This window comes from Setaria viridis, chromosome 6 (genome assembly GCF_005286985.2).
Source record: "Setaria viridis chromosome 6, Setaria_viridis_v4.0, whole genome shotgun sequence".
NCBI lineage: Eukaryota > Viridiplantae > Streptophyta > Magnoliopsida > Poales > Poaceae > Setaria > Setaria viridis.
Window position 1 is genome coordinate 33,421,530 of NC_048268.2, and position 25,275 is coordinate 33,446,804.

Here is a 25,275-nt window from a genome sequence, read left to right on the forward strand (position 1 = left end):
GGGCACTTCCACAATACCGCTGATTTGATGTGAAATTGCAAGTTAGTGGTTCCTATCATAAATACAGCATGTAATCTTGCGTTTTGGATTTGGATCTTTTTCGTATTTCAAAATAGTGAAAAAGTCAAATAGATGTAGAGCTCCTACCTCGTTTGTGCTACTTTGGGGGTGGCTTGAATCTTGCTACATTGTACATTTTATTTTTGAAAATTACATGCTGATATCTGGCCATCCCCTGTTTCAAATAATCCGTTGGAAAGAATCGAACTGGAAACCTCCATCCATGAGCGCAATTGTTCACTCCAAGGGAAAAAAACAAACAAGAAGGCTTTGAAGATTTTGGTCTAAGAAAGAAGAACTATTTTTTTTTCTAGTAATCGTAGTGCACACCAGAGGCTAAATGGTGCATTAGAAGTGAAAATAATGTAGATGTACATCACTAATTTCGCGCCCATATATTTTCCATGCAGGAGTTAGACACGAATAACAATGCACATTCTTTTCTTATTTACGTGATCATTCACGGGTGCAATCTATAGCGTATACGTGCAGAAGGTAGCAGGTGAAGTATTTACCTTGTATTTGTTGAATTTTTTATCTAAATCTTGCATATCTTGTATTTTGCACCTCGCAAAGAAAAAAACTATATTTTGCTTTCAAAAGTTCTATACGCGTCTATCCATTTTTTTCGTTTCTTCGCCTTGCTTCTCACATGCTCCTGATGTGATGCACGTTCTCCTGAGAGACGAGTCTAATGCATGCCTCGTATTTTCCTGGATTTTACCATTTTATTTTGGGAGTTTCTGAATGTGTTTTGCACGTTTGCAAAAAACCGTATTATCCTGTTTTCTTTCACGTGGACTATTGGAGGCCTTTTTTTCTCGAGAGGGATTGGTACGGTTGTTTATTGTCTGGACTAGAGCCTTGCAAAAAAAAAAATCTTTGGCTATAGAGATTAGAGACATGAGAAACACGCGAGAAGACAGAAACGAGGTCCCTTTCGAGGTGATGTCCTTTCGCGCCTACTAATCCTTCCGGTATGGCCAACAGCAGTGGAGATGTGATAGCCCCAAATACGGGAAGGCCCAAGTAGATAGAGAGTGTAAAACACACGGCGAGCCCATTAGTCTGGACTAGGGCTGTCAAAATCAGCCGTAGTTAGATAAAATGGGCTGACTAGCCTACTCAACAATGTAGGCATTTTTAAAGAAACAATTTGTGCATTTTTACGATGGAGGGATTTGATATGCGGGCTTGAGCTCGTCGGAGTCAACACGTTGGCATGTATTAAACCTGAGAGTTTTAGGCCTAGTCCGGCCCAAGTCCATCGTGTTTTGGCCCTAGACATGAGCATTTTGTGGGTCGAATCGGGCTTGGGCTTGGTGAAAAAAAATCGATTCATTTCGGGTCGAAAATTTGTGTCCACGAAGTCCCATGGCTATTGTCGGGCTGAGTTTTCAGACTAGATTTGGCTCATACTTCCTGCATTTTTTAATTGAAAAATAAATGATATTAGTTGGTTGGGCGGGGCTCGTGCCGTAACATTTTTTTCCGACTTAATTTTCGCTGACCACGTCAGGACCGGTAGGTTAAAACCCGTCAGGCTCGGGTCGACTTGCGGGCTGGATTGAGCTTAAAATGCTCAAGTCTATTTGGCCCTTCACGCCTGCTATAGGGCTGTAGGTGAAAACCAGCCCGAAAAAATTTCGATCGGCTGGAGCACGCTAGACATGGAGGCACAATACTTCTTTTTTTATCATAAACTCACGATCTGCGGACACAATATTTCTCATGTATAAAAACATCTTCAACAAAATTGTCATTCCACTCTCCAAGCTAAAATTTAGCAAGTCTGTTAAAAAATTACGTTCTAACAAAATTACTATCCGAAGTACCATCCCATTCAACCTACCAAATACTCTTCAATGCTTTCCAAACTTGGCAAGCAAGTTTGACTTGCCAAATGTGGATCCTGCTCACAAAATGAAAAATGTAAAATTGAGAGTCTATTGTAGTGCGAAATGAAGAGTGTAGATTTTTAGAGAGGAACCCAGCTATTAGGATCTAGAGAGTGGGAAATGGATAATCTTGCTGAGCTCGGAACAGCAGCGGCCGCCGCGCTGCAGCCGCTACACGCAGCAAGCTAGATGGCAATAGCAGCTACATTCAGCTGGCAGCCGAGCGGTTGGGCTGCCAACGCAACTGCAGCTGCTCAAAGCTGTTCCGAACTAACCGTCTGTTGGAATGAGCAACTTGATATGAAAAAAATCTTGGCAACTTAACTAGGAAGTTAAATGGAGAGTAAAAATAGATAGTATGTTGGAGTTGCTCTAACCACCACGGTACTTGCTATTTGAATTTATAGTTCACATCTACATTTAAATTTGGCTATCCAACGTTGCGCCTTTTCTCTAACGCCATCATCAACATTTACTATCAGAATTGTTTTATTGATTGATTACCATCCATAAATCTAGTATGAGTGTCTAGAACCTTCCGAGTTGTAGGTCTGAAACCATCACCATCTCCCCTCCACAAAATGACTCGAAATTCTTCGATTTCTTCAAAATTTTCGGTCACCACCACTCGTCTCGTACAGTGTGAGTGAAGCCGGTCGGCACCCTCCTCTTACCGCCCGGTGCGCGCGTAGGCGCGGGCGCCGAGGTCTCCGAGGCGGCGCCCGCGAGCAGGCCGGAGTGCGGCGAGGCGCGCCCGCGCGCGCGCTCAGCCCTCGCCGGGCACCACGGCTCGACGCGACCCCCGCCGGGCCGAGCTCTTCCGGCGGCTCGACGCCGCCTGCGACGCGCGCCGCGGCGGACCGCCGTCTCCCCCGCATTTCGCCCCGTATCCTCCGCCGCCGCCGCCGGAGGCTCCCGAGGAGGACGACCAGCCCATTTGGCCGCCCCGCAGCCGCTACTGGGAGCGCTACAAGTATGCGCTTCGCTCCTCCTCCTCGTCTCTGTTGTTGATCGTTGTGGTTTTGTTTGAGGTACTTCACAAAAAAAAAAGAAAAAGAAAAGAAGAAACGTTTCGGTCCTTCTAGATTTTCTGCTGGTGGATTTTCGTGTTAGCCTCGCATTATATCGAATCTTGGATAGAGTTTGTGCTGATGGATGCGTGATTAAGCACATGTGGTTTTTCCACTTCCCAGATGAAGGAATCAGAGAGTTGCTTCTCTTGATTAACAATAAGGTCAACAAAATTGTGCTTGCATTGTTTACATGCCTAAATCCTGATAGATTTTGGTGTCATTCTAGATTTTGGTTTAGGATAATTAAGAGGGAACATACGGTTCATGTTTGGCAAGCCTGGAAGAAGTTGTAGGAGAAAATCATGATTTGTGATGCTGGTATGATTAGCAATCTACCATTTGAATACAGGGGCATGTGTTATTGCTGTTTGAATGCTGAGTTTTTTTCGACTAAGGGAACCACAGCTGTGTCTCCTTTTACAGCAAAGGATCCATAAAAATTTTGTGGTCATAACATTTAAAATTCTGTTTCGCCCTGCCATTTTGCACATAGCTAATGGACAGGTGTAAATGTGTTTTGCGTCTGAATTCTGAAACAAATTCAGACAAGCTCAAGTATAAAGAAAGTGGCTCGTAGGCTTGAAAGAAACAAGAAATGTTAGCTTCTTAACATTCTCGTTAACTTAATGTTATTGGAATGCTGACTAGCTTTTCAACTTAATGCTGTGTTTCTATTGCTAATGATTAATTGTATCTAGCATTCTAGCCTAAGGTTATTGGTATATTCTGCATCAGCTCTACTTAGTCTAACAGTTAAATGTTAGGAGTTATGCCATACCTTATTGTAACTGGATCTGGATCAGATTGGTAACTTCCTAAGCATACTAATGAGGAACTATCTTCATAAGTATTTTTTGTTATTAATGATATCCTGGAGGTGAGCCTAGAAGTCTTTTTAATTATATAAGTGCCAGTTAGTTCAGTTTCTAAATGCTTGGAATTTATGCCACACTACAGTGAGCCCGATGTTAAAATTTCCATTTTGATTCAAGAAATACCTTGTTTGGAAAAGGACCTTGGTAAAACTGATTGGTTGGGCCCTGTCATTACTAAGGAGGCACACCTCCTGTTAGTTGTAAATGTTCTAGAGATATATAGTACAGTAGCTAACCTTATGCAGCCAAAATGAAAAGGCTGTGAAAATACTGGTTAATCCATGTCCTGCAAATCCATGTGTTTATGCATATGCTTTCTTTAACACATCATAGAGAATTTATTAGCAGTAGCCTCCTATAAAATGTTCTCTAGAACTCTGTGGCCAACTTGGAATGGTTCTGTTGTTGACTGAATATAGTTTTGATATTTGGAAACATGGTTTCCAGTATTCTAGAATCTAGATACGTTATTAAATCTAAGATTTACAATGAACGAGGCTTTTATAGGTAATCCTCTTTGTATGTCAATTACTTTGCATTGTTTCCCTCCTATATTTTTCAGCTGCACCACTGGGTATCTACTACAGGATATATTTGGTCACTTTTCACTTACATCAAATCTATGTTCCTAAGGGATCTTTTAAACTTGTAGGCTTGTATCAGAAAACCTGGTTTGGAAGTATTCCTTCTGTAAATTTTGTTTTCCCTGGATTTTTTCTCCAAATTCCAAAACCAAATGCTTTAGATTGCTGTATTTCCAAGTTAGGCTATAGAATCATACTGACATTTCCAGCGACCTAAGAGGCTGAGACATTATATTATGAAATGGTTACCATTCGTTAGATCTCGGCTAATGGAATAGTTTTACAAGCTATATACCTTTGTACTCAAGATATTATGTATACAGTACTCATTCTTTTTCCAAGCTAGGTTTTAATTTCTAACATTATTATTTTTTTACTATCACTTCCAACAGGTCTCTACGGAATATGGAGTCAAACCTGGAAAATTCCATGATCGGTTCTACTGAGAACTCTGTGTTTCTACCTTCTGGGAAGAGACAAAAGACATTATCTGATACAGATGGTGACCAGTATGATGGTGCATCACAGCAAGTAGTCATTTATGGGAATGACAAAAGTGTTATGGGACAAGATGAACAGAGTGAAAGCCATTTTGCACTTGAACCATCAAAGCCATCAAAGACACCAAAGCGTGCATCGGGGAAGAAGATTGGAGCCTTTGCTGTCCAATGTGCTAAGTGCCAGAAATGGAGACTTGTTTCAACAAAAGAGAAGTATGAAGAAATTCGAGAGCGAATTAGAGAAGATCCTTTTGTCTGTGAAAAAGCCCGTGAGTGGAAGCCTGATGTGACATGCAATGATCCATCAGATGTATCACAGGATGGCAGCAAGCTTTGGGCAATTGATAAACCTGACATTGCACAGGCCCCTCAAGGATGGGAAAGGTTGATTAAGATAAGAGGTGAAGGAAGCACCAAATTTGCTGATGTGTGAGTAACATTTTTCTATCCAAACCTAGTTGAATGCTTCCTAGTTTGACCACTTTCTGAACAAATGGCGTTATGTCCCAGGATCTTGTGAACTTGTATGCATACTTGTGCTGTCTGCTGTATTTTCCCTGGCTGACGTCTAACCTATGATAAGTTCCTAGTTCATGACAACAAACAAATGAAATAAATAAAACAAACTGCTATATTTGCTTAAAGGAATGACTGATGGGAATAATTTGTATTGTTGGTTTAATGTTGTACAAAACAGTTCTCCTTCAATATATTTATACCTGGAGCCAATGTTGTTTACTTCAGTCAAATCCTATTATCATGCTTTATGATGTTCTAGCATTGTCATTTTGCACACATTTGTCTTCCCCCATCACTTAAGTCGAAGATTTTGTTGGGGATGGAAGTACTGGAAAGAGGTAAACCTACATACAGTGCTGCATTATTTGTGTTCGGATGATCTGTAACCATATATGTGACATTTTGTATACATATAGTGTGCTTATTGACGTTTCATTCATGATTTCAGGTACTATAGGTCCCCTACTGGAATTCAGCTGAGATCAACGAATGAAGTTGAGAAGTACGTCAAGTCCTTTTGATCAACTCTCGTTTTAACCTCTTCACTTAAGTGTATTAGTACCCATGTCCAGTTTTAGATGCATGTAAAATGTTGACTACCTGCAATTGATGGCTACAATTATTTGTGGTCAACCTTCAATTATTCCCAATAAGCGATGTTGTTTTTTAACTAACTCAATGGTAGATATAGTTCTCTAATTCTTCGAATTCCATGCTTGGATAGGTACCTTGCAGAGCATCCAGAATACGTTGCGCAAGGTGTGGATTTATCTCATTTTTCATTCAAGTCACCTGCACCACTACAGAAGGACTATGTTAGAAAGCGTTCCCAAACAAGCCAAAGTGGTGTCACATATACAGGATCAAATAAACTTCTCCAACCGAAAGAAGGTAATGTGCTAGTGTATATTACATAAATTGAACATACTACATTTCATGTTTTCTAGTTTGCCTTTTTTGGTTGGAATGTGTGTATTGAAACTATCCGTTGAATTCATGACCTCAATATTTGCCAAATGTAGAAGTAAACTCTTTGACCAGTGGCTTGTTACTCGCGATTGGTTGATGTGCCATAGCTTCTGGACATTTTTCTTCCAACTACGTCTATATGGCATTTATACGCCATAGTTGGTTGTTTACTTACAGTTGTGCCTGGGACGTTTGTGTTCCAACTGCATCCATATGGTATATGCAATTGGTTTTTCATTTACAGCCTGGGACATTTGCGTCATCGCTTGCTCCAGCCATGTGGACATGTATTCATGTCCTCACTCCAACCATCTGGTTTGTGTCGTGGATTAGTATTTTGGCATCAACTGAGCGCATGCTCAGTATTCTTATCTGATCCCTTGTTTTGTTTCTTGGTTCAGTGCAACCCATCTCCTGGGCAGCTCCATTGGGGAACAACAAGCAGCTGGTGATCTACAACGAAGATCAGCCTGAAGCGGTACAATCCGAACCGCTGGAGCTGACGAAACCCGAGAGCCCGCCGGCACCTGCTGTCTAACCCAATAACCCCGCATCCGGCATGCCCAGTCCCAACTTTTGGGTGGTCTTCAAGTGATGCAAAACTATAGATGGTGTGCTTCTACTAGGACTAGAAAGACTTGGTTCCCCTAAGCCGTAGCTAGGTAGGTAGCTGTGCCGTGCTCATGCTAGCTGCTTTATTGGTTCGTTGTCTTGGTAACCAGGACCGGATCGGAAGGCCGTGTGTTGCTTTCGATCGACGCCGCTCTGGCGACGTGTTATGTAGGAGTGTGCATGTGTTATAACGTAGCTGTTGCTGGTCAGATGAAACTCTGAGAATTTTTGGGACGACAATGCAAGAACGTGCGTGTCGTCGAAGTGGGAAGGTTTTAAGATTTGGACTGGGTTAACTGATGGCATCCATGCCTGGCGTCGTCGATGGTGTGTACTTTGCCTGATGAGTGCGCCCGGGTCCGTCGATCTCCCTGGCTGGCTCTGCCTTTGGTGTGGCGGTCCTTGCCTCTTGCGTGCGGTGCAGGGGCTCGCCGGTGCTCAGCCAATGGGCGCGGCGGCACCGGCAAGCGGTTGCGTCGCGCGAGAAAGCTGAGGGGGCCTTGCAGGTATCCAGATTATTCGCAGGGAGGAGGTGCGCCATCGCCTGTCTTCTTGGCGGCGTCGCCGGTGGACGCCGTCGCGGCAGCGCGCGCGGTTTGATCGCGCGGGCGCCGGCGCCGGCGAGCCAGGTTCATGCAGCGCGTGCTAGTGGAGCTACTCGATCGCCCAGGTGGACGGGATCAGTGGCAGGAAAAGCCGCATGAGCGGAGCCGCGCATCCCGCGGCGTGTGGAGGCGCGCGCGGTGGTCGTCCACTCGTCCAACGACGACGAGCCGGGAACCCCCAAGATGTGCTACTACTAGGCCAAGCCGCCGTGCGCGAGGGGGCGGTCGCGCCACGGCCTGCACACACGGCGGGGGATAAGCCAACGGAGTTCGCCGGCGTGTCGCGCAGGTGGCCCCCCGCCCGTCGGTCTCGCCCAGCGCGTGCGTCCGCATGCCAGGGAGCTCGGCCCGGGGTCGTGTCGCGACTCGCGAGTCGTCCTGTGAGCCCGCAGAGCGTGCGCTCGCTGAGACGCCGCACATACCGTGTACGCCGTTCGATCTGTTGTGGACTTGTCTTCCGACGTGTCCGGATTCCCGATTCATCTGATTCATGCCATGTCAGTAAGGCTGCTGATGGTTTGGGCTGAGCCCGGTATCAACGGTCTGGTTTTGCTACTGCTCATCTGGTCCGGTGGCAATTGGTTTGAGCTGTCTAGTAATCTGGTTTGGTTTGGTTTTCTTCCACAATGGACTGCAGGTTTGGTTGAGAACTCGGGCTCATGAGCTCATCTAGTCGGTCGCTCGTTGCCTCACTCTAGACCCTGACGAGTGACGACGCGACCCTGTATGTCCACTTCAGCTCCCATTGCGCCGCCGCCTGAAGGCTCATTCTTACCTGTTTCCCCGGCTGGAGGCTGGCCCACAGCTTCCCGGTGCCGCTGCGAGACATGGCGTGGACCATCTCGACGGCCCAGGCCACAGGCGCCGTCGCGTGGCCTCGTCGCCATCCCCCCAGCTTGCTGGCGAGCAGCAAGCAGCACATGCACTCCTGGAGCCTTACATGTCAGCAACGTCTGGCTGGCCGTCGGCGTGGTCGGTCCGCCACCACCCCCACAGTCAAATCCCAATCCCTGCCGCTGCTGTTGCGTTTGATTTGATGTGTCCGGCGGCATTGAATGAGGTAGTCGAGACGACACCCCACTCTTGTATCTCTTGTGCCTCTTGCGCTACGGCTACGGGGTACAGACTGCCGAAAGGGGAAAAGCTTGGAGGTGGACAGTGGATTGCATCATAAGTTCATGACCAGCTAGGGTTTTGCTCCCCCACTGACTAAATACTGCCTCATCATCTGCCCATGCTGTCGGTGTTTTATACCTGGCAACCTACCGAGGGATATCCTAAGATAGTAGATTGGTTGGTGGGGGATCACCGGATCTGGAACTCGAAGGTAAAAGTGAGGACATAAGACACGGATTTATATAGGTTCGGGCGCCAGAGTAATGTAATACCCTACGTTCTGTTTGAGATGTTGTATATTGCGCCCTGCACTTGAGTGTTGTTTGGTATTTTGGTCCTCTATTGTGGTTCTATGAGGTCTTGGCCTACCGATCCAAGGACCCATGCCCTCGTTTATATACTCCATGGGGCGGGATTACTAGTCGGTTATAAGGAGGAGTCCTAGTAGGATTACATAGGAATCCTAGTAGAAGTTCGTCTTCTTCCTTCCTTGCGGGTATTGGGGATCTATTCTCGACAAGCCCCCGAGCACTTCATAGTCGAATACAACAGTCTTCGAGTATTTTTCAGATCCTTGTCGAGTAGTTTAGTGCTTCTCAAGTACTTTTGTCTAGCTGAATCTTCAAAGTTCCTCAAAGCTGCTATGAGGCTATGGTGTGCTCAAGCCCTTGATCGTCTTGATGTTGTAATCTTCATCTTTGGAATGTGATATAGAGGGTGGCGGAGGTTGCACTCTATACGGAGTAGCCCCCGAGCTTTAGATTGAATTGAATAATCAGGCTGAGGGTCAATAAAATCTTGAATCTTCTTTCTTCGTCTTGAAAAAAATAACTGTTGGGTGTAGCTAATCAAGCCCCGAGCCTTTGAATAATTAATTAATCAATCCGAGGGTGTCTTCACGCCAGTTATTTTTCGAGTAGTCGTTTGTCGTCCAGCTCCCGAGCTTATGCGTCAGGTGAGCTGTACGAGCCACATCGAGTAGTTATTTGGCGCTTAGCCCCCGAGCTTGGAAGCTGGCTGAGCCACTGGAGATATTCCGAGTAGTAATTGGCGCTTAGCCCCCGAGCCTGGGAACTAGCGGAGCTATTGCTGGTACGCTAAGTGTCCTGAAGAGTTGTCGCCGAAACTTAACCCGCAAAAAGAGATGCATATATTATGTAGCATATTTGTAGAATGTTGAAACTACTGAAATTTATTTAGTGATGAATGTAAATGTTTTGTGCCGTGCTCTTATTTCGGTCATATTTCTCCCGATTAGTTAGCTTGTTACGTTTAGGCTCACAGTCCCTGTTTAGCCGTTGCCACTACATGTGAGATCTTTGTCTCGTGTACGCGTACTAGCACTACTGCTACGAAGATCTTTATCTCATGTCCTACGTTTAGGCATGACAGAAGATCCGAGACTTTCACAAATTGATACAATATGTGTTCACTCTGGTCACCATCTTTATCATATAATTTCCTTTTTCTCTTCCTAGATGTGAGCTCCTGCATAATCATGATGTATAGCCCATATTGATAGGTGAGCTCAGATGTGCTAAGGGTGAGATAGCTTCTTCTTGTCTCTTCTTAGAGGGCGTTTGGATCTTTAGTTCTGACTAAAATTTATGTCACATCGAATATTCGGAGGCTAACTAGGAGGACTAAATATGAGCTAATTATAAAACTAATTACACAGATGGAGGCTAATTCACGAGACAAATCTATTAAGCCTAATTAATCCATCATTAGCACATGTTTACTGTAGCATCACATTGTCAAATCATGGACTAATTAGACTTAATAGATTCGTCTCACAAATTAGTCTCCATCTGTGCAATTAGTTTTGTAGTTAGTCTATATTTAATACTCTTAATTAGTATCTAAATATTTGATGTGACTGGAATTTTAGGAGGTGCTAAAAAAACAAACCCCCCTAGATGGTGGAGACACAGAGTTCTCAGTAGAACTGATCATTCTGGTTTTGATGTGATGCATCATCACACCGGTCGTTCTCTGTAGGATTATTGATCATGCATTTTTTTAGGTTCGACTTCATATTTCTTAGAGACTTGTGTTGAAAGGGTTTTTTTAAAAAAAACATTACTTACTTGCTACAAGGTGAAGAATAGCTTGATTACAAAATGAGTAGACACTCATAATATCTTGTGTACAAAGATGTTTGGACTTGAACTTGTTCGAATGTGTTTCGGACACAACACACATTTACACCTGTCCGTTTTAGCTATGTGCAGAATGGTAGGGCGAACGTGTAAATTATGTTTCCACCACATACTTTTTCGTGGATCTTTCAATTTTGTCCCTTTCTCTCATCCATGGATACAGGAGTCTCTCGCGCTGTTCGTCGAGGCCGACGCCGGCGCACCCGCCCTTCCCGTGCCTCCAAGGGCTCCTTTTTGACGTTACCCGCATCTTAACTAGTTTCACATACTTTGCATTGCACTTGCACAGCGCATGGTTAGACAAAAGTGGCATCTTATATGCAAAGTCTTATTCTCGGCAATGCACTATAGACTCGATTCCCGGCTTTGTTGGAAAAGGTGGAGGCCAAGAAGAAGAAGGTGAGCTCATTGTTGTTGTGGACCTTGAGCCATGTATTGTTGAGCCCAATTCAAGACCGGTGCCGGGCCGGGCCGGGCCGGAAGGACACGTTTTAGCCCGTTCCTTCTCGTCGCGCGATTCATCATTGACTTGTGTTCTCCAAGACCCTGCAAACTGCTGTCGCTTAATTTTTTCTTTTTGCGCAAGAATTCTGCCGCTTAATTGATTGGAAGAACGAAGCAAAGGTCATCTCCGATCCTTTTCGATCCACAGCAAGATTTTTCTTTTTGTCGCTGTGCATCAGCTAATTCAGTCAGGATTATTATTCAGTGGAGCTAAGAAACTGATCGAGTTATCATGAGCCCCTGACTGGAAACGGAGCAAGTGATGTCCCGTCGCGTAGCATAAGGCACCAGACCAGAGCTGCACGCGTGCTCACTCAGTCACTCGGGTAATGCAGCGTGCACCTCATCCAACCAGACGCCGATGCACAGAGGCACAGCGGTTGCATGGCCGGGCCTGCCTGGACCCGTGCATCACTGACTGCAGTTTTTTCTTTTTTGACTTGGGTTCAGAGGTTGAGCTTTTTTTGGACGGGGAAGAAGCTCCTGCGATCATCCATCAGTTGCAGCCATGCCACCATGCCGGCACTAAATATAATGAATTTGACGACGTTTTGGAGAAGGGAAATTAGGGCACGCTGTTAAGAGGAAAAATTATTCCTTTTTGCTAGAATTTAGAGTATCTGACACGCCCTCCTGAACTGAAATAATGCACGCAGAAATAAGAGTACGCCTAGCTTGCAGGAGCATAGTAGCAGACTAGCAGGACCATGCTCGATCGGTTGCTCATCACCAATCATGGAATAGCTTGGGTCCATCGATCTTGCATTGTCACTGATGAACGTCTAGAAAGAAAGCAATAATGCAGATTATATTGGCACATAGAGTACTTCTGCAAACTACGTCTACGTCACGAAAAAGACATGAAGACATACACAAGCCTCCAAATTCGAAAACGGCAAACCGAAACCATTCGTTCGTTGAGTGTCGCTGTCACTGTCAGCTAGGCATGCAAATAATTCAGCAGGAAGGAAGCTAGGGACGCCGCGTCCAAGAACTGAAGAACATGCATGCCCGGCATCTAGCAGCTAGAGCTTGGTGCAGCGTCACTCGCCGCAAACAGTAGAGCATGGCCGCGCCATTGTACTGGGAACTAACTGATTCGTCGTGGTTGGTTGCATCTTGCAACCGATGCTAGCGTACGGCATCGTCGCTGCCTGCCGACTGTATCTCTGAATGTTCATTGTGAAGCTGGCTTGCCAACAACGGTAGGGCTAACAGACATTGGGTACCCACTCAACAAGATGAAGGAAATGATTTTCCCTGACCAATTCCATTGCAGGTGGTTTCGTCTATCTGCATAGCCTCTGAATGTTCATTATCTTCTTTACTTGAGTCAGGCCTTAGGCTTCATATGCCTAGGTTCAGGGACAGTTATTTGTTTGACTTAACTTCAGACATGTTTAATTGTAGCATAAGCCAATTACACTTATGTTCTGGTATGAGCTCCGCAATTACTATTTCGTACGCATCAAGATCATATCTATGCAAAGGACCAAGCTGAATTTCGCAATGACTTGGAAGGATACACACAAAGCTCGTAGATATACGACTTCGATGGAGTTCTTCAGAAAATCAAGAACAAGCAGGTAGTTTCGCCACAAATCAGAAGCATTCTACTGAATAAAACAAACAAATTAAGACAAACCAATTAAGGCAGCCTCAAGCTACTTGCAGCTCCTAATTTCACTGCACCTAGGATTTCGAAGGGGCACTTTGGCAGGTACAACCTGGGCAGTGATGGATTAGTACCTTGTTGCTACTTTTGCCTTGATCTGAAGGCCAGGTGGCAATAAGAACAGCACCGAAAATAGCCAGCCAGATTGTTCTCATCGAAGTGTTACTGATGTCAGCAAGGCTGCAGGCCGGAAAAAAAATTGTAATGAATGAATGATCCAGCGGTTTACGACGAGAGAAGTCAATTTGCTGTAGTTCTTACCTTGCTGCCTATTGTGGCTCCCAGAAAATGTCTGAGCTTGCTGGACACGCCAGGCGAACAGGTTGGCAGCTTCACTCCTCCAACAGAATCCAAAGACGATGCTGCCTCGCTGTGGTCGATGACAGCAGCTGCGCGGGAGCGTGAGAACGTGTTGAAGTGCCTTGCAGCACCCTGCGTTAGGCACGATCATGCATGAGCCGAGATCAGATCGAACACGAGAAGCCTCTTTCTCAAGTTCCTTCCTAGGGCAACCGGAGCTCAGCAACTTGTACGTACCGAAGCATGGGGGACGACCGGAGCGCCGGCGGCGGCCGCAGCTGACGAGGACGCGTGAGCGCCGATGCGGTTTGTGGATCCGGACATCCCCGTGGAGGCGGCGAGCTTCTGGAGCAAGAAGCGGCCGGCCATATCGGCGGCGGCTCTCGATCGCCGGTGCGGTGGACCTGCAAACAAAAGCGACAGGGTAGTGATGATCCTGGCGGCTTCAAATCCGGGAATCATATTCCTCGGAATTTCTCGGACAAAACAAATTCACGCATCGTGGGCCGGATTGCTCACTGCTTCGTGAGGAAGAAGAATAAAAATCCTTAACCGGCCCGACCTCTACAAAAAAGCCTCTGTAAAGTTGATTTAGTAGGGGCAATTTGGGCCTTTTTCACCTAAACCGTTAACCGGTGGCACGACCGCACGAGAGCATAGCGGCATGAGAAACGGATGCTATAGGAACTCTTGCAATTTGAACCAAAAAAAATCTTTTTCCCTGCTAGGGAAACTATATATCTAAAGTAGTAAGCTTTTTAAGAAGAAGAAGAAGAAGAAGAAGAAGAAAGTATGTAGTAGAAACTAGCAGTAATTCGGTACGCGTATAGAAGAATAAAAATGATGCTCTTTGTTTTGTTGGTGTACGTGCGTGCACTACTTCTAAAATTAAAGTTGTTCATTCCACCCACAGAGAATATGACCACCGATAGATGGATTAATTTCAGACAGTGAAATAACTCCCAGTCTCCACATCATGAGATCGATCGATGCAAATGTCCATTAATTGTTCTTCGAAAAAATGTCCGTTAATTGTGCATTCCTCGATCGTTTAGCCACGACGATAGTCATATTCGACGTTCATGATCGTGTGCAGTTTGTATATGCATTTGCATATATAATGGCCAAGAATCAAGACCGCATACATATATACATGCATATACGCATGATATGCACGAGCATGATTCTCTGATGCTAATTAAAGATCGACGGAATCAACAATAGTACAGAGTACTAGGCTACTAGCTAGCAAAAGAATCCTACAGGGTTACAATAATTGACAGGATTGTGAAATGATTAACTGTAGCAGTGCATCGTGCATCGAGATATATAATTAATAAAGATTATTAGCTTTAGCAACAGAATCTCAACTGACGACCCCAGAGCTCACAAATTCCTTTCAAGAAAAGGATAGGACATTACGGAGCATTTAAAAAGGTCTCAGTTTTTTTTTTGCTACAACTAATTAAAATAACTCTTGCTAATTCAAAACAAGGTTTCGATATCTAATCGATCACTTTCAGACATGGAGCCCATCATGCTATCTATCTTCTATACACGAATGTTGAGCGCGTACACATGACGCATCGTCCATCCATATGTGCCAAACAAAACCAGAAGAAGATCTACAGGAGCTTTATCCTTGGATAGAGAATGTATCATCAAACTGTCATGCATTTAGCACTTCTCTATCGATACACGTTCCACGATGATGCTTCAGAGCCTGAACTGAGGATCGATTTGACACGCCGACGCTAATGATTTATGAACTGAAATGGATCGATCATGGCCGGCCGGAGTAGCATGCTCACCAATCAAGGAATAGCTTGGGCCCATGATGCTACTGATTGCGCAGAAATAAAGCAATGCAGAGTAAAGCCTTGGAAACTGGAAACAAATCATAGCCAAAATCATTGCCGCCTTGGTGATGAGTGAGCACCAGGAGGCGTCTCTGTCAGCTGCTAAGGATGTGCAGAGATGAATAATTGAGCTGGGAAGCTAAGCCACACGTTCAAGAACATGCATGGCCCTCAACCATGCTTGTTGCAGCGAGATTGAGAGAACGTATGTGAGATCAATCCATGGTTGGTTGCCGACACGTGCGACAATGCTGCCGACTGAATTGAACCTGTACATGTGCGTGCGCCTGCATCTGTGAATGTTCATTTCAGGCACAATCCGCGTAGAGATCAGTTGCATCGCAAGGAAGCAAAAAAGAAGCGAACTGGGATGACTCCACTGCACTTTGCACACATGCAGCTGCTGCCAGCATTTCTGGTCTCCGTTTGTCCGTATGTCTATTGTGCTCATGCGGGGACAAAGAAATCCGCTTCCCATGTCCAAAAAATATTGGTCTTTTGGATTTATGCGACACTGCCTCGTGTACGCATCTTTGACCATTAGGCATTAGCAACGATCCTGCCTTGCGATTTCCACGCGTTCACACACCAGCGAAGCAATAGTGCAGTGTGTAGGGAAGTACTTCTTCTGTATCGTTTCGGTTATTCAGATCGAGAGCTGTACGTGCATATCACAGTTTTGGAAAACACCAAATTTCCAAACTTTTTCTTTGCCTACACTTCCCCACATGGTATCTTCAGCCACAAACAATTGCTGTTTTGGTTACATGCAGTCAACACGTTTAAACTTTTGACCATCAAAAGCAATTCCAAAATTACAACAACTTATTCTGTATATATTCTGTACTAGTATTTAGTGGTAAAAAAACTCAAAAATACTGTCTTGATGGTTTGTCACTGCCAATGCTGACATTTATTTGTGAATATATATTGTCAAAGAGAGGGTGGTATTCCCACTAGCTGGTAGCAGCTAGGATAATTAGGTTTTTAGGTAACTATAGGGTATCAATGGGCTCAAAATATCATATGATATTGTATAAAATATACAAACATAATATGCTCTGGTCAGTGGTCACCTCCATGAAAAATTATAACCGTCAATTCTGTGAGCTGACAAGTCAAGCTTGCGTAGTCAAGAAGGCACCTTTTTTTTTTCTAAACGAAAGAAGTTAATAAAAGCGTGGTGTTTATCTTTTGACTCGACCCAGAGCTTGGTACATGTCACTCATCATCGACATTGTGCTATGTTTCCTGCTGTCTCTATTGCACAAGTTTTTTTTTTTTGGGAAAGGTCTCTATTGCACAAGTTATTCTGCTATAGAGACAGCACTATGAATTCATACGGTAGTGGTTAAGGGCTTGCTTTTGGAGCCTTAATCTGGTTTGGTCTCGCCTAACAGTGGTTAAGCTCTCTGATCCTGCGCAGTTGACGTGTTCCATCGACAACTCCAACCCAGCAAATAACAGCACATGCAAGTATTATAATTCACGGTCTCCTTAAGTACCAGTCTTATTACTCCAACGACACGTCCAAAGCGTCGTGCTTCATGGAACGGAACTTTTTTTTTAAAAAAATAAATGGAACCGAACTCATGTTTGTACTTGTAGGAAATAGTACATGCACTGTCACGAAAACCATGAGTACAGCAAGAAAGTTTTGCTGAAATTGCCCCTTACCAACTTTTTCCAAAGCCATGAAACTTGAAAAGAGTGGAAATCAGAAGAAAAAGGAGGGAAAGAAAAATAAAAAAGTAAGGCAAGAAGGTGATAGAGCCGACATTGGTTCGAGGTGTCACAAATGCTGCAAAGTACAATGAATGCTACCAGCCATCTTCTTGATGGTCCAATGATTAAACATCGAACTGCAAGACGCAAACATTCCACGTAAGGGGGTGTTTGGGAGGGGTGGGCTAAACTTTAGTCCTGTCACATCGAATATTCGGATACTAATTAGGAGGACTAAATATAAGTTAATTACAAAACTAATTGCAGAACCCCTAGGCTAAATCACGAGACGAATCTATTAAGCCTAATTAATCCATCATTAGTGAATGGTTACTGTAGCACCACATTGTCAAATCATGACCTAATTAGGCTTAATAGATTCGTCTCGCGATTTAGCCTAGGGGTTGTGTAACTAGTTTTGTAATTAGTCTAGATTTAATACTCCTAATTAGTATCCAAACATTCGATGGGACGGGGGCTAAAATTTAGCCCCCTCCTCCCAAACACCTCCTAAAACTAGGATCAACATAAAAACATCTCGAGTAAATATAATGTTTCCTACAGAAGTCTGAAATTGTTCTTAAAATAAAATTGTTTACTGATTTACTTGAAAATAAAAAACTGTTTGCCGAGAAATTCTTGTCACTTCAGGTTTTCTTCTGTCAGAAAAGGGAAGGGGGGGGGGGGGGGGGGGGGGGGGGGGGGGGGGGGGGATGAGCAAAAGTCCACACGCGCAGAGGCGCACGCTTGTGCGTGCGAGTCATCAGTCATGCATACAAAATTCTCGTCCACGCGTGCTGCGTCCAGATGCGCTGATTAATCAATGAGCTAATCAGCCCAGGGCAGCAAGCGATCGGCAATTAACAAGTGGATTAACAGTACGGCAGCCAGTAGGCAGCTGCAGCTGCAGCTCAGCCGCAGCATGAGCAAGGCGACACTGCGTCGCTAGTGTGCTATTTTATTCCTCCTCTCTTTGCGACTGCCGGGTCTTTGCTTTCTCTTCTTGGGAGCTGCTCCTCATCAAACCCGCCCATCATCCTCGCCGCCGGCGCGCATCCGGCGATGCCTCCGGGGCAGCGGCGGTGGCGGCGGGGGAGGAGGAGGTAGTTCGAGGCCGGTGTGGCTGGCCGGTGGGCGGGGGGAGGCGGGGATGGCGGCGCCGGGGACGAGCTCCGGCGGGGCCGGGGGCGAGGGGGGCGGCGGGGGCACGAAGGTCAACCAGGAGCTGTGGTACGCCTGCGCGGGGCCGCTCGTCGCGCTGCCGCCGGCGGGGAGCCTCGTCGTCTACTTCCCCCAGGGCCACAGCGAGCAGGTTGCTTCCTCGGTTCCTCCCTCCCCTTGCAGCGATTCTTGATCAAAGCGAACGATTTCCCCCCACCCCGATGAGCGAAATTGCTCTCTTTCAATTTTGTTCGTTTTGTTCTTGCGATTTTTTGTGGTGTTCTTCCGCTTGTCTCTTTCCTGTCGCCGACTCGTGTTGTCCGGGGAGATGTGGGTGTGTCGCTTCATGGTTGGTCCGCCGTCCAGCGGCAATTGGTTCTTGAGCTTCGCCGCCAAATGCTTGGTTTCCATTTGTCTCCTGAGAAGGAAAAACGTTTCTTTTCTCCTCCGGTGGCCTTTTGTGCATCAGCGCGAGAAAGAAACTTTGACTCGGATTTTCTCCCAACGATTGCTATTGTACTGCTGCATTTCATCTAATAATTCCTGCTTTTCTGGGGCGTCGTATCAGAGCACAAAAGCATAATGCTTTTTTGTGCCCCTTTATATGAATGTTCTACGATTGGTCCTTTTTTCTCTCCTTGCAGCTTGAACAAAGTGTGTGGCCTTAATATGTTTCAGATTTCTAATAGGAATGAACCGAATTTATTTTATTTTCATCAGTTCGGGTTGTCTACTTGTTGCTTAATCATTTGTTTTGCGAAGGCTGATACTTCAACTCACAGGATAGTTCTGTTGTCTGTGATATGGAGCTGTCTTTGTCTACATCAAAGCCAAATAAACATCATTGAAAGGTTACACAAGTAGTGGACTTTTTCTTATCTGTAAAACCTGCCTTTTCCTGTCTATTTGATCATGTTCTAGTGAAAATAATAATAAGGGGATGATCTTAGTTATCTACATCTGTCTTTGACTGTTTGCACAGCTAAGATGGAATTTCATATGAAATGTCCGTGTACTGTGTACCAGTTTTATATATTAAAGTAAAATAAAAGAGAAGCCAGAAAAAAAATGCTTGTTTATTTGCTAATAATTGTGAAAGTTGTCTGGAGTTCCATGGTGAGCAACTCTCATTCCTTGATACCCATTTTCAGGTAGCAGCATCTATGGGAAAGGATGCAGATGCCAAAATTCCGAGCTATCCAAATCTTCCTTCTAAGCTTATATGCATCCTCAATAGTGTTACTATGCATGTAAGCAATGGTTCTTTTAGTACAGAATGGAAAATAACTGTGACTAAACTACTGCCATGTTACGTGGACAATATTTTAAGTAATGATCTCTGAACATACTTTGACAGGCTGATACTGACACAGATGAGGTTTATGCTCGAATGACTCTCCAACCAGTTAGCAATGTAGGTCATACTTCCCTATCTATAATTATGTCATATTATAGGATGTACCTGCACCACCTTGATTTTGGAATTGGGACTGTTAGGTGACACAGTGTGACAAGGAGACACTGCTGGCATCAGAGCTTGCACTGAAACAAACCAGACCACAGACAGAATTCTTCTGTAAAACACTGACTGCAAGTGATACAAGCACTCATGGAGGTTTCTCTGTGCCACGGCGCGCTGCCGAGCGAATTTTCCCCCATCTTGTAAGAACACTTTACATCTTATGATTGGCAACAATTGAACTGTTGGCTGCTTAGTCCGTTCTAATTTGTTCACACTGCACGGTATAGGACTTCTCAATGCAGCCTCCTGCTCAGGAACTGCAGGCCAGGGATTTGCATGATTCAATTTGGACATTCCGTCATATATATAGAGGCAAGTCATAAAAATCAGTATAACAAAGTTCCCTTCTAGGCATTAAATAAAGCTAATGAAAGTTAGTTTAGTTCATATTCAACTATCACTTATGTTCTTTTGCTTTATAATTTTCAGAATATTTCTTCATAATTAACCTATCTTGCTATGTCATCAACACATCTTTCCAAATTTTATGAACAGTTCTCTTCCTCTTTACAGGCCAGCCTAAAAGGCATTTGCTGACTACCGGCTGGAGCCTATTTGTCAGCGGAAAGAAACTTCTTGCTGGGGATTCCGTCTTATTTATTAGGTAAAGTGTTGAAGGTGAAGACCTTATCTTTCTGTGGATGTTCAGCTAATTCCTGTCTTGGTATTCCTGGAAGTCAATATAGCAAATTAACCTACAGAGACTGTGACTAATGCCACTGAACTTCCTGCCTTTTTTATTGTAGGGATGCAAGGCAGCAACTCCTCTTGGGGATAAGGCGAGCAAATAGGCAACCTGTTAACCTCTCATCATCTGTTTTGTCTAGTGACAGTATGCATATTGGTATTCTTGCTGCTGCAGCCCATGCAGCAGCCAATAACAGCCAATTCACGGTTTTCTATAACCCAAGGTAAATAGCATCTTCTGCAAAGCTTATATATAAAGAAGTGATGTACTGCAAGTTTCAGCTGGACTGCTTCCCTCCCCCCCTGCAGGGCAAGTCCTTCAGAATTTGTGATTCCTTTTGCCAAGTACCAGAAGGCTGTCTATAGCAACCAACTATCTCTTGGCATGCGGTTTCGGATGATGTTCGAAACAGAAGAATCTGGAACAAGAAGGTATGCATTTCCAGCTTCAGCTAACATGTGGAATGCATGACCTATCCTCATTAACATTCAAGTCATTTTAGAAAAAAAAAATTGTGGATTTTCTGGTGCACAATTGGTTGTCTGGAATTCACCAGTATGCAACACTGGACTTCTTGGTGTATCATGTTTTGAACTGCTTGTAGTTTTCTCTACCCGGCTTTAAATTCTTTCTGAAAAGGAATCTCTGTCAACTGCCTGCAGGTACATGGGAACAATAACAGGTATAAGTGATCTGGATCCTGTAAGGTGGAAAAACTCCCAGTGGCGCAATATTCAGGTCTGATATGATCAGTCAAACTGAATACACAAACCTCGTCGCATTCCCTTTTGTGTTTTTTTTTATGAAATAAGTATTGATGCAGGTTGCATGGGATGAAGCTGCACCAAGTGAGAGGCGCACCAGGGTTTCCCTCTGGGATATCGAGCCTGTCATTGCTCCATTCTTCATATATCCTTCACCATTGTTCACTGCAAAACGTCCAAGACAACCAGGGATAACAGGTACTTCTCCGATCACAAATATAAGTACATCTATGTTTGTCCTTAGTCAAACTTTTGTAACTTTGGTCATCAATATCTAAATTTTACATAGATTGACAACACAGGATTAACAGTACCAGATTTATTGTGAAAACTACTTTTTAATGTAAAAGAGATAATATATTTCTATAGATATTGTAGGCAAAATTAGAAGAGTTTGACTTAGGATAACCTTAATTGGACTTACATTTGCGACCAGAGGAAGTAGATACAGAACCTCAATTATTTGGCCTAACAACATTCCACTCTATTAATGAATCTAGTGGTACATGGGGTCGAAGCTTTTAACTGCATATCCTTTCAAATAAATAACAATGGTTTCCTTGCCTGTATTTGATTGTTTCTTCTAATAGCCTAATCATATCTGTAGATGATGAAACCGCTGACATGGAAAATCTTTTTAAGCGGACCATGCCGTGGTTTGGTGAGGAGATTTACAAGAAAGATCTGAATACTCAGAACAACTTAGTTCCTGGATTAAGTTTAGTTCAGTGGATGCAACAGAACCCCTCACTCACTAGCACAGTTGTGCAACCGGAATTGCTAAACTCATTAGCTGGCAAACCTGTACAAACTCTGGCTGCAGCTGATATGTCAAGGCAAATCAGCTTCCAGCCCCAGTTCCTGCAACAAAATAACATCCAGTTCAACACTTCGCTGCTACCTCCACAAAACCAGCAGACCGAACAGTTAGCAAAAGTGATAGCTACACCAAACCAATCGGGAAGTGTCATAGTATCACAGAAGGTAGTACAAGATTGCAATCCCGAACAGAAGCAGCATGCTATAACTCAACCAGTGCAAGGCAGCCAACCAATGATAAGTGCCGCACAGCCTCAATTTGTTGTCCAGAACCAACTCCAGCAACCTCAAGTCATTCTCCAGGCTCAGCCTCAGCAACCTCAAGTCATTCTCCAGGCTCAAATCCAGCAACAGCAGCCTTTGGTTCAAAACCACACAGTTCTACATGGTGATCTTCAACAAGCCCAGCTTCTACAGCAACAGGAACCACATTTACAGCAGCAGCCACAACAGGTTCAGCAATCAGTGCAGGAACAGCAGCAAATAAAGATACAACCTGTTCAGGTACTGAATGGCACAAACGTGATCACACAGCTTTCTGATCATCAAATGAAAATACAACTATTGAAGGCTCTTCAGCCTCAGCAGCCTTTGATCATGGAGCAGCAGAAAATGATCTTGGACTTGCAGCATCAAATGGTAAATTCCAATTCCCAGTCAGCTGCGCAGCAGTGTGCACAAGTAACTACCCAAGCGGGTGGTATGCATAGCAGTAACACTATTCAGTACCCGACACAGCAAAAGACTCAACCTCACCAACCAATTCAAGATTTCCCTCGGCATGCTGTGTCTGTTGCAAACCCAGAAATTGCTACCTCCATGGGTACTCGCTCTTTGCATGTCCCAGGTGGAGTGCAGTTATTGAAGACAGAAGATGTTCCCTCTTCGTCAACATCACCACCCACAAACAATAATCCTGTTCTTTTGCAATCAGTTCCATGTAGCTCCAAGAACCAAAGTTTACTTACTGCAGCAAAGACACCTCAATCATCTGCTGTAGTGGGCCCTACACTTGGACAAGGCATGAAGCCTTATGAGAGTGCACAGCAGATGGTGATGATTCCCAAGGGGGCTGAACAAAAGCCAGTTACCAGGCAAGACTATGTGAATAACACTCCTCAGATGGATTATTTGGACACATCCTCTTCAGCTACTTCAGTTTGCCTTTCTCAGGCTGATGGATCATTGCATCAAAACTTTCCACCTTCGTCCTTCAATCAGCATCAGCTGTTACGAGAAACAGTTCCAGATAGCGAGTTTGAGGTTACAGATCCAGGAAATAACTTTCTATTTGGGGTAAACATTGATGGCCATTTGGATTCCCTTAATGCAGATGCTTTGCTTGCGAATAACTTTGAAACTGAGAAGTACATGGATCATATGCCAGGACATGGCATCTCTAATTACATTTCATCAAAGGATTCTCAGCAAGAGTTATCATCTTCAATGATTTCACATTCATTTGGTGTTGCTGATATTGCATTCAATTCTATAGATTCATCAATCAATGATGCCCCATTCTTAAACAGAAATTCCCGGCCTCCAGCTCCTGCGCATCAACGGATACGAACCTACACAAAGGTATGTTATTTGGCTTAGCTCCAGTTTGTCATTTCATAACAATATGAAATGTCAACCAAGTCTCACTGTACTTTACATTATCCCATGAGAATACTTTAGTATGATGTTCAAGTAAACTATTATTTATTCTAAATTGCCCAAAAATATACTTTGACACCAAATGATGCCCAAACTAACTTTGGTATCTTTTTGTTGATCAAATCAGTTTGTGCAGGTAGACTTAGGTTATAGCAAAATAAAATTGCGTGTTGTTTGATTCCACATTATTTAAAAGAGTGATGCAATTCATTACAAGCAACATTCATGAAATAATTTGGGGTGTTCGGGAAGAAAAATTGAAATGATTTGGGGCCATAGGTTCACTTTCGCATAAGTACTGTACTGATCATGGGATTTATCTACAGGTGCACAAGCGTGGTGCTGTTGGAAGATCTATCGACATCAATCGATATTCCGGATATGATGAACTGAAACATGATGTTGCCCGGATGTTTGGTATTGAGGGGCAACTCAGTGACCAAAATAGAGGTGGCTGGAAGCTAGTTTATGAAGATCACGAGAAGGATGTTCTATTAGTTGGCGATGACCCATGGGAGTAAGTCATTTAAGCATTTTTCTGCCATTTGCCTATACATGCAAAACTAAGTAGCTTGGCTTTCTGCAATGGAAAAGGCTTCTAAGCGATTCTGGCATTTTGATTGATGTTTTAATCTTTAGTTGTGAAGCTCATTTGGTACTGTGAGTAAACTGATATTTCAAACCTCAACTAAGCATTTACTGGTCAAAAGAAGTGGGCTTAAGTGTTTTAACTGTTTAAACACTGTTTAACTGCAAAATTTTCTGCCATGGTCTCATTTGATTGAGAAGTAACCGCAAATTTTTTCAGCTGTGGTCTCATCGGAATGAGAAATAACTGCAAAATTTTCTACTGTGGTCTTATCTGATTGAGAAACTAAACACAGTAACAGAGATCAAATTGTCATTAAGCCTATCATTTAGTTTCCAATCCAACTCTTCCTTCCACTTTGGTTACTGAAGATTGGCGGCTTTGCATTTGTAGGGACTTTGTGAACTGCGTACGGTGCATCAGGATTCTTTCTCCACAGGAAGAAATGCAGATGAGATTGGCTAGCGACTTTGGGGACAGCTTTCTACACAACCAAGCATGCAGCAGTTCAGATGGGGGTCACCCATGGAGGGTCACCGGTGACTAGATAGTCGAAACTCGCCTACTTAGGATTCACTGGTTTGCATGGCTGATAGACATAAACTCACAAATCTGATGGTGCCACAAGATCGACATTTTTGTCCATGATAACGTGAAGGATGATCCGCTATGCTAATTTTGGCTCCAGATTTGTGCAAGCAAACAGCGAAAATTAGGAGAACGAGTTGCAATGCAGGTCCAGGAAGTGTACTTCATGTTCTGTCTCTGTTCTTGTAGATGTCCATATATACCCTGCCTATCCCTATGGCTACATATATCGTCCTTGTATATGATTTTATTGTAACCAAGAGGTTGTCAGGTCCCACCATTCATAATTTACTACAGAATCAGAATGCAGATCTGATAGAAGAGATAAATTTAATTTACATATGTTTCATTGTTCACGAACTCTCTGAGCCTGCCTTGTTCCCACTTTGCTCTCTTCCTCCAAAAAAAAGAGGAAATCCAAACCCATATGCAAATTTGGATGGTTAAAA

The 25,275-nt window shown here is 44.0% G+C and overlaps 2 protein-coding genes and 1 long non-coding RNA gene across 6 annotated transcripts; 2 read left to right on the plus strand and 1 right to left on the minus strand.

Moving 5' to 3' along the window:
- Window positions 1-2,589: 2,589 nt before the first annotated feature.
- LOC117859667 (methyl-CpG-binding domain-containing protein 2) lies at window positions 2,590-7,386 on the plus strand. 4 transcript variants are annotated; one of them, XM_034742827.2, is made up of 6 exons: window positions 2,590-2,931; window positions 4,883-5,419; window positions 5,958-6,011; window positions 6,234-6,400; window positions 6,656-6,793; window positions 6,880-7,386. In XM_034742827.2, the coding sequence occupies exons 2-6, from the start codon at window positions 4,896-4,898 to the stop codon at window positions 7,014-7,016; spliced, it is 1,020 nt and encodes a 339-aa protein (XP_034598718.1). In that variant the 5' UTR covers window positions 2,590-2,931; window positions 4,883-4,895; the 3' UTR covers window positions 7,017-7,386. The 4 variants fall into 4 exon arrangements, with proteins under 4 accessions (XP_034598718.1, XP_034598720.1, XP_034598722.1 ...); XM_034742829.2 differs by having other exon boundaries at window positions 2,591-2,931; window positions 6,723-6,793; XM_034742831.2 differs by lacking the exons at window positions 6,656-6,793; window positions 6,880-7,386 and adding an exon at window positions 6,532-6,647 and having other exon boundaries at window positions 2,591-2,931.
- Window positions 7,387-13,000: 5,614 nt separating this feature from the next.
- Window positions 13,001-14,433, minus strand: LOC117861456 (uncharacterized). Its single transcript, XR_011898519.1, has 3 exons — window positions 13,690-14,433; window positions 13,414-13,584; window positions 13,001-13,332 (listed from the first exon to the last, which is right to left on the minus strand). It is a non-coding gene; the product is annotated as an uncharacterized lncRNA (long non-coding RNA).
- A 3,738-nt stretch (window positions 14,434-18,171) lies between these two features.
- Window positions 18,172-25,186, plus strand: LOC117860449 (auxin response factor 21). The gene is made up of 13 exons (XM_034743740.1): window positions 18,172-18,348; window positions 19,349-19,447; window positions 19,555-19,611; window positions 19,695-19,859; window positions 19,947-20,031; window positions 20,233-20,323; window positions 20,466-20,630; window positions 20,716-20,838; window positions 21,070-21,145; window positions 21,231-21,369; window positions 21,779-23,571; window positions 23,976-24,166; window positions 24,632-25,186. Exons 1-13 carry the CDS (start codon window positions 18,187-18,189, stop codon window positions 24,783-24,785), a joined length of 3,300 nt encoding a protein of 1,099 aa, XP_034599631.1. The 5' UTR covers window positions 18,172-18,186; the 3' UTR covers window positions 24,786-25,186.
- Window positions 25,187-25,275: the final 89 nt, after the last annotated feature.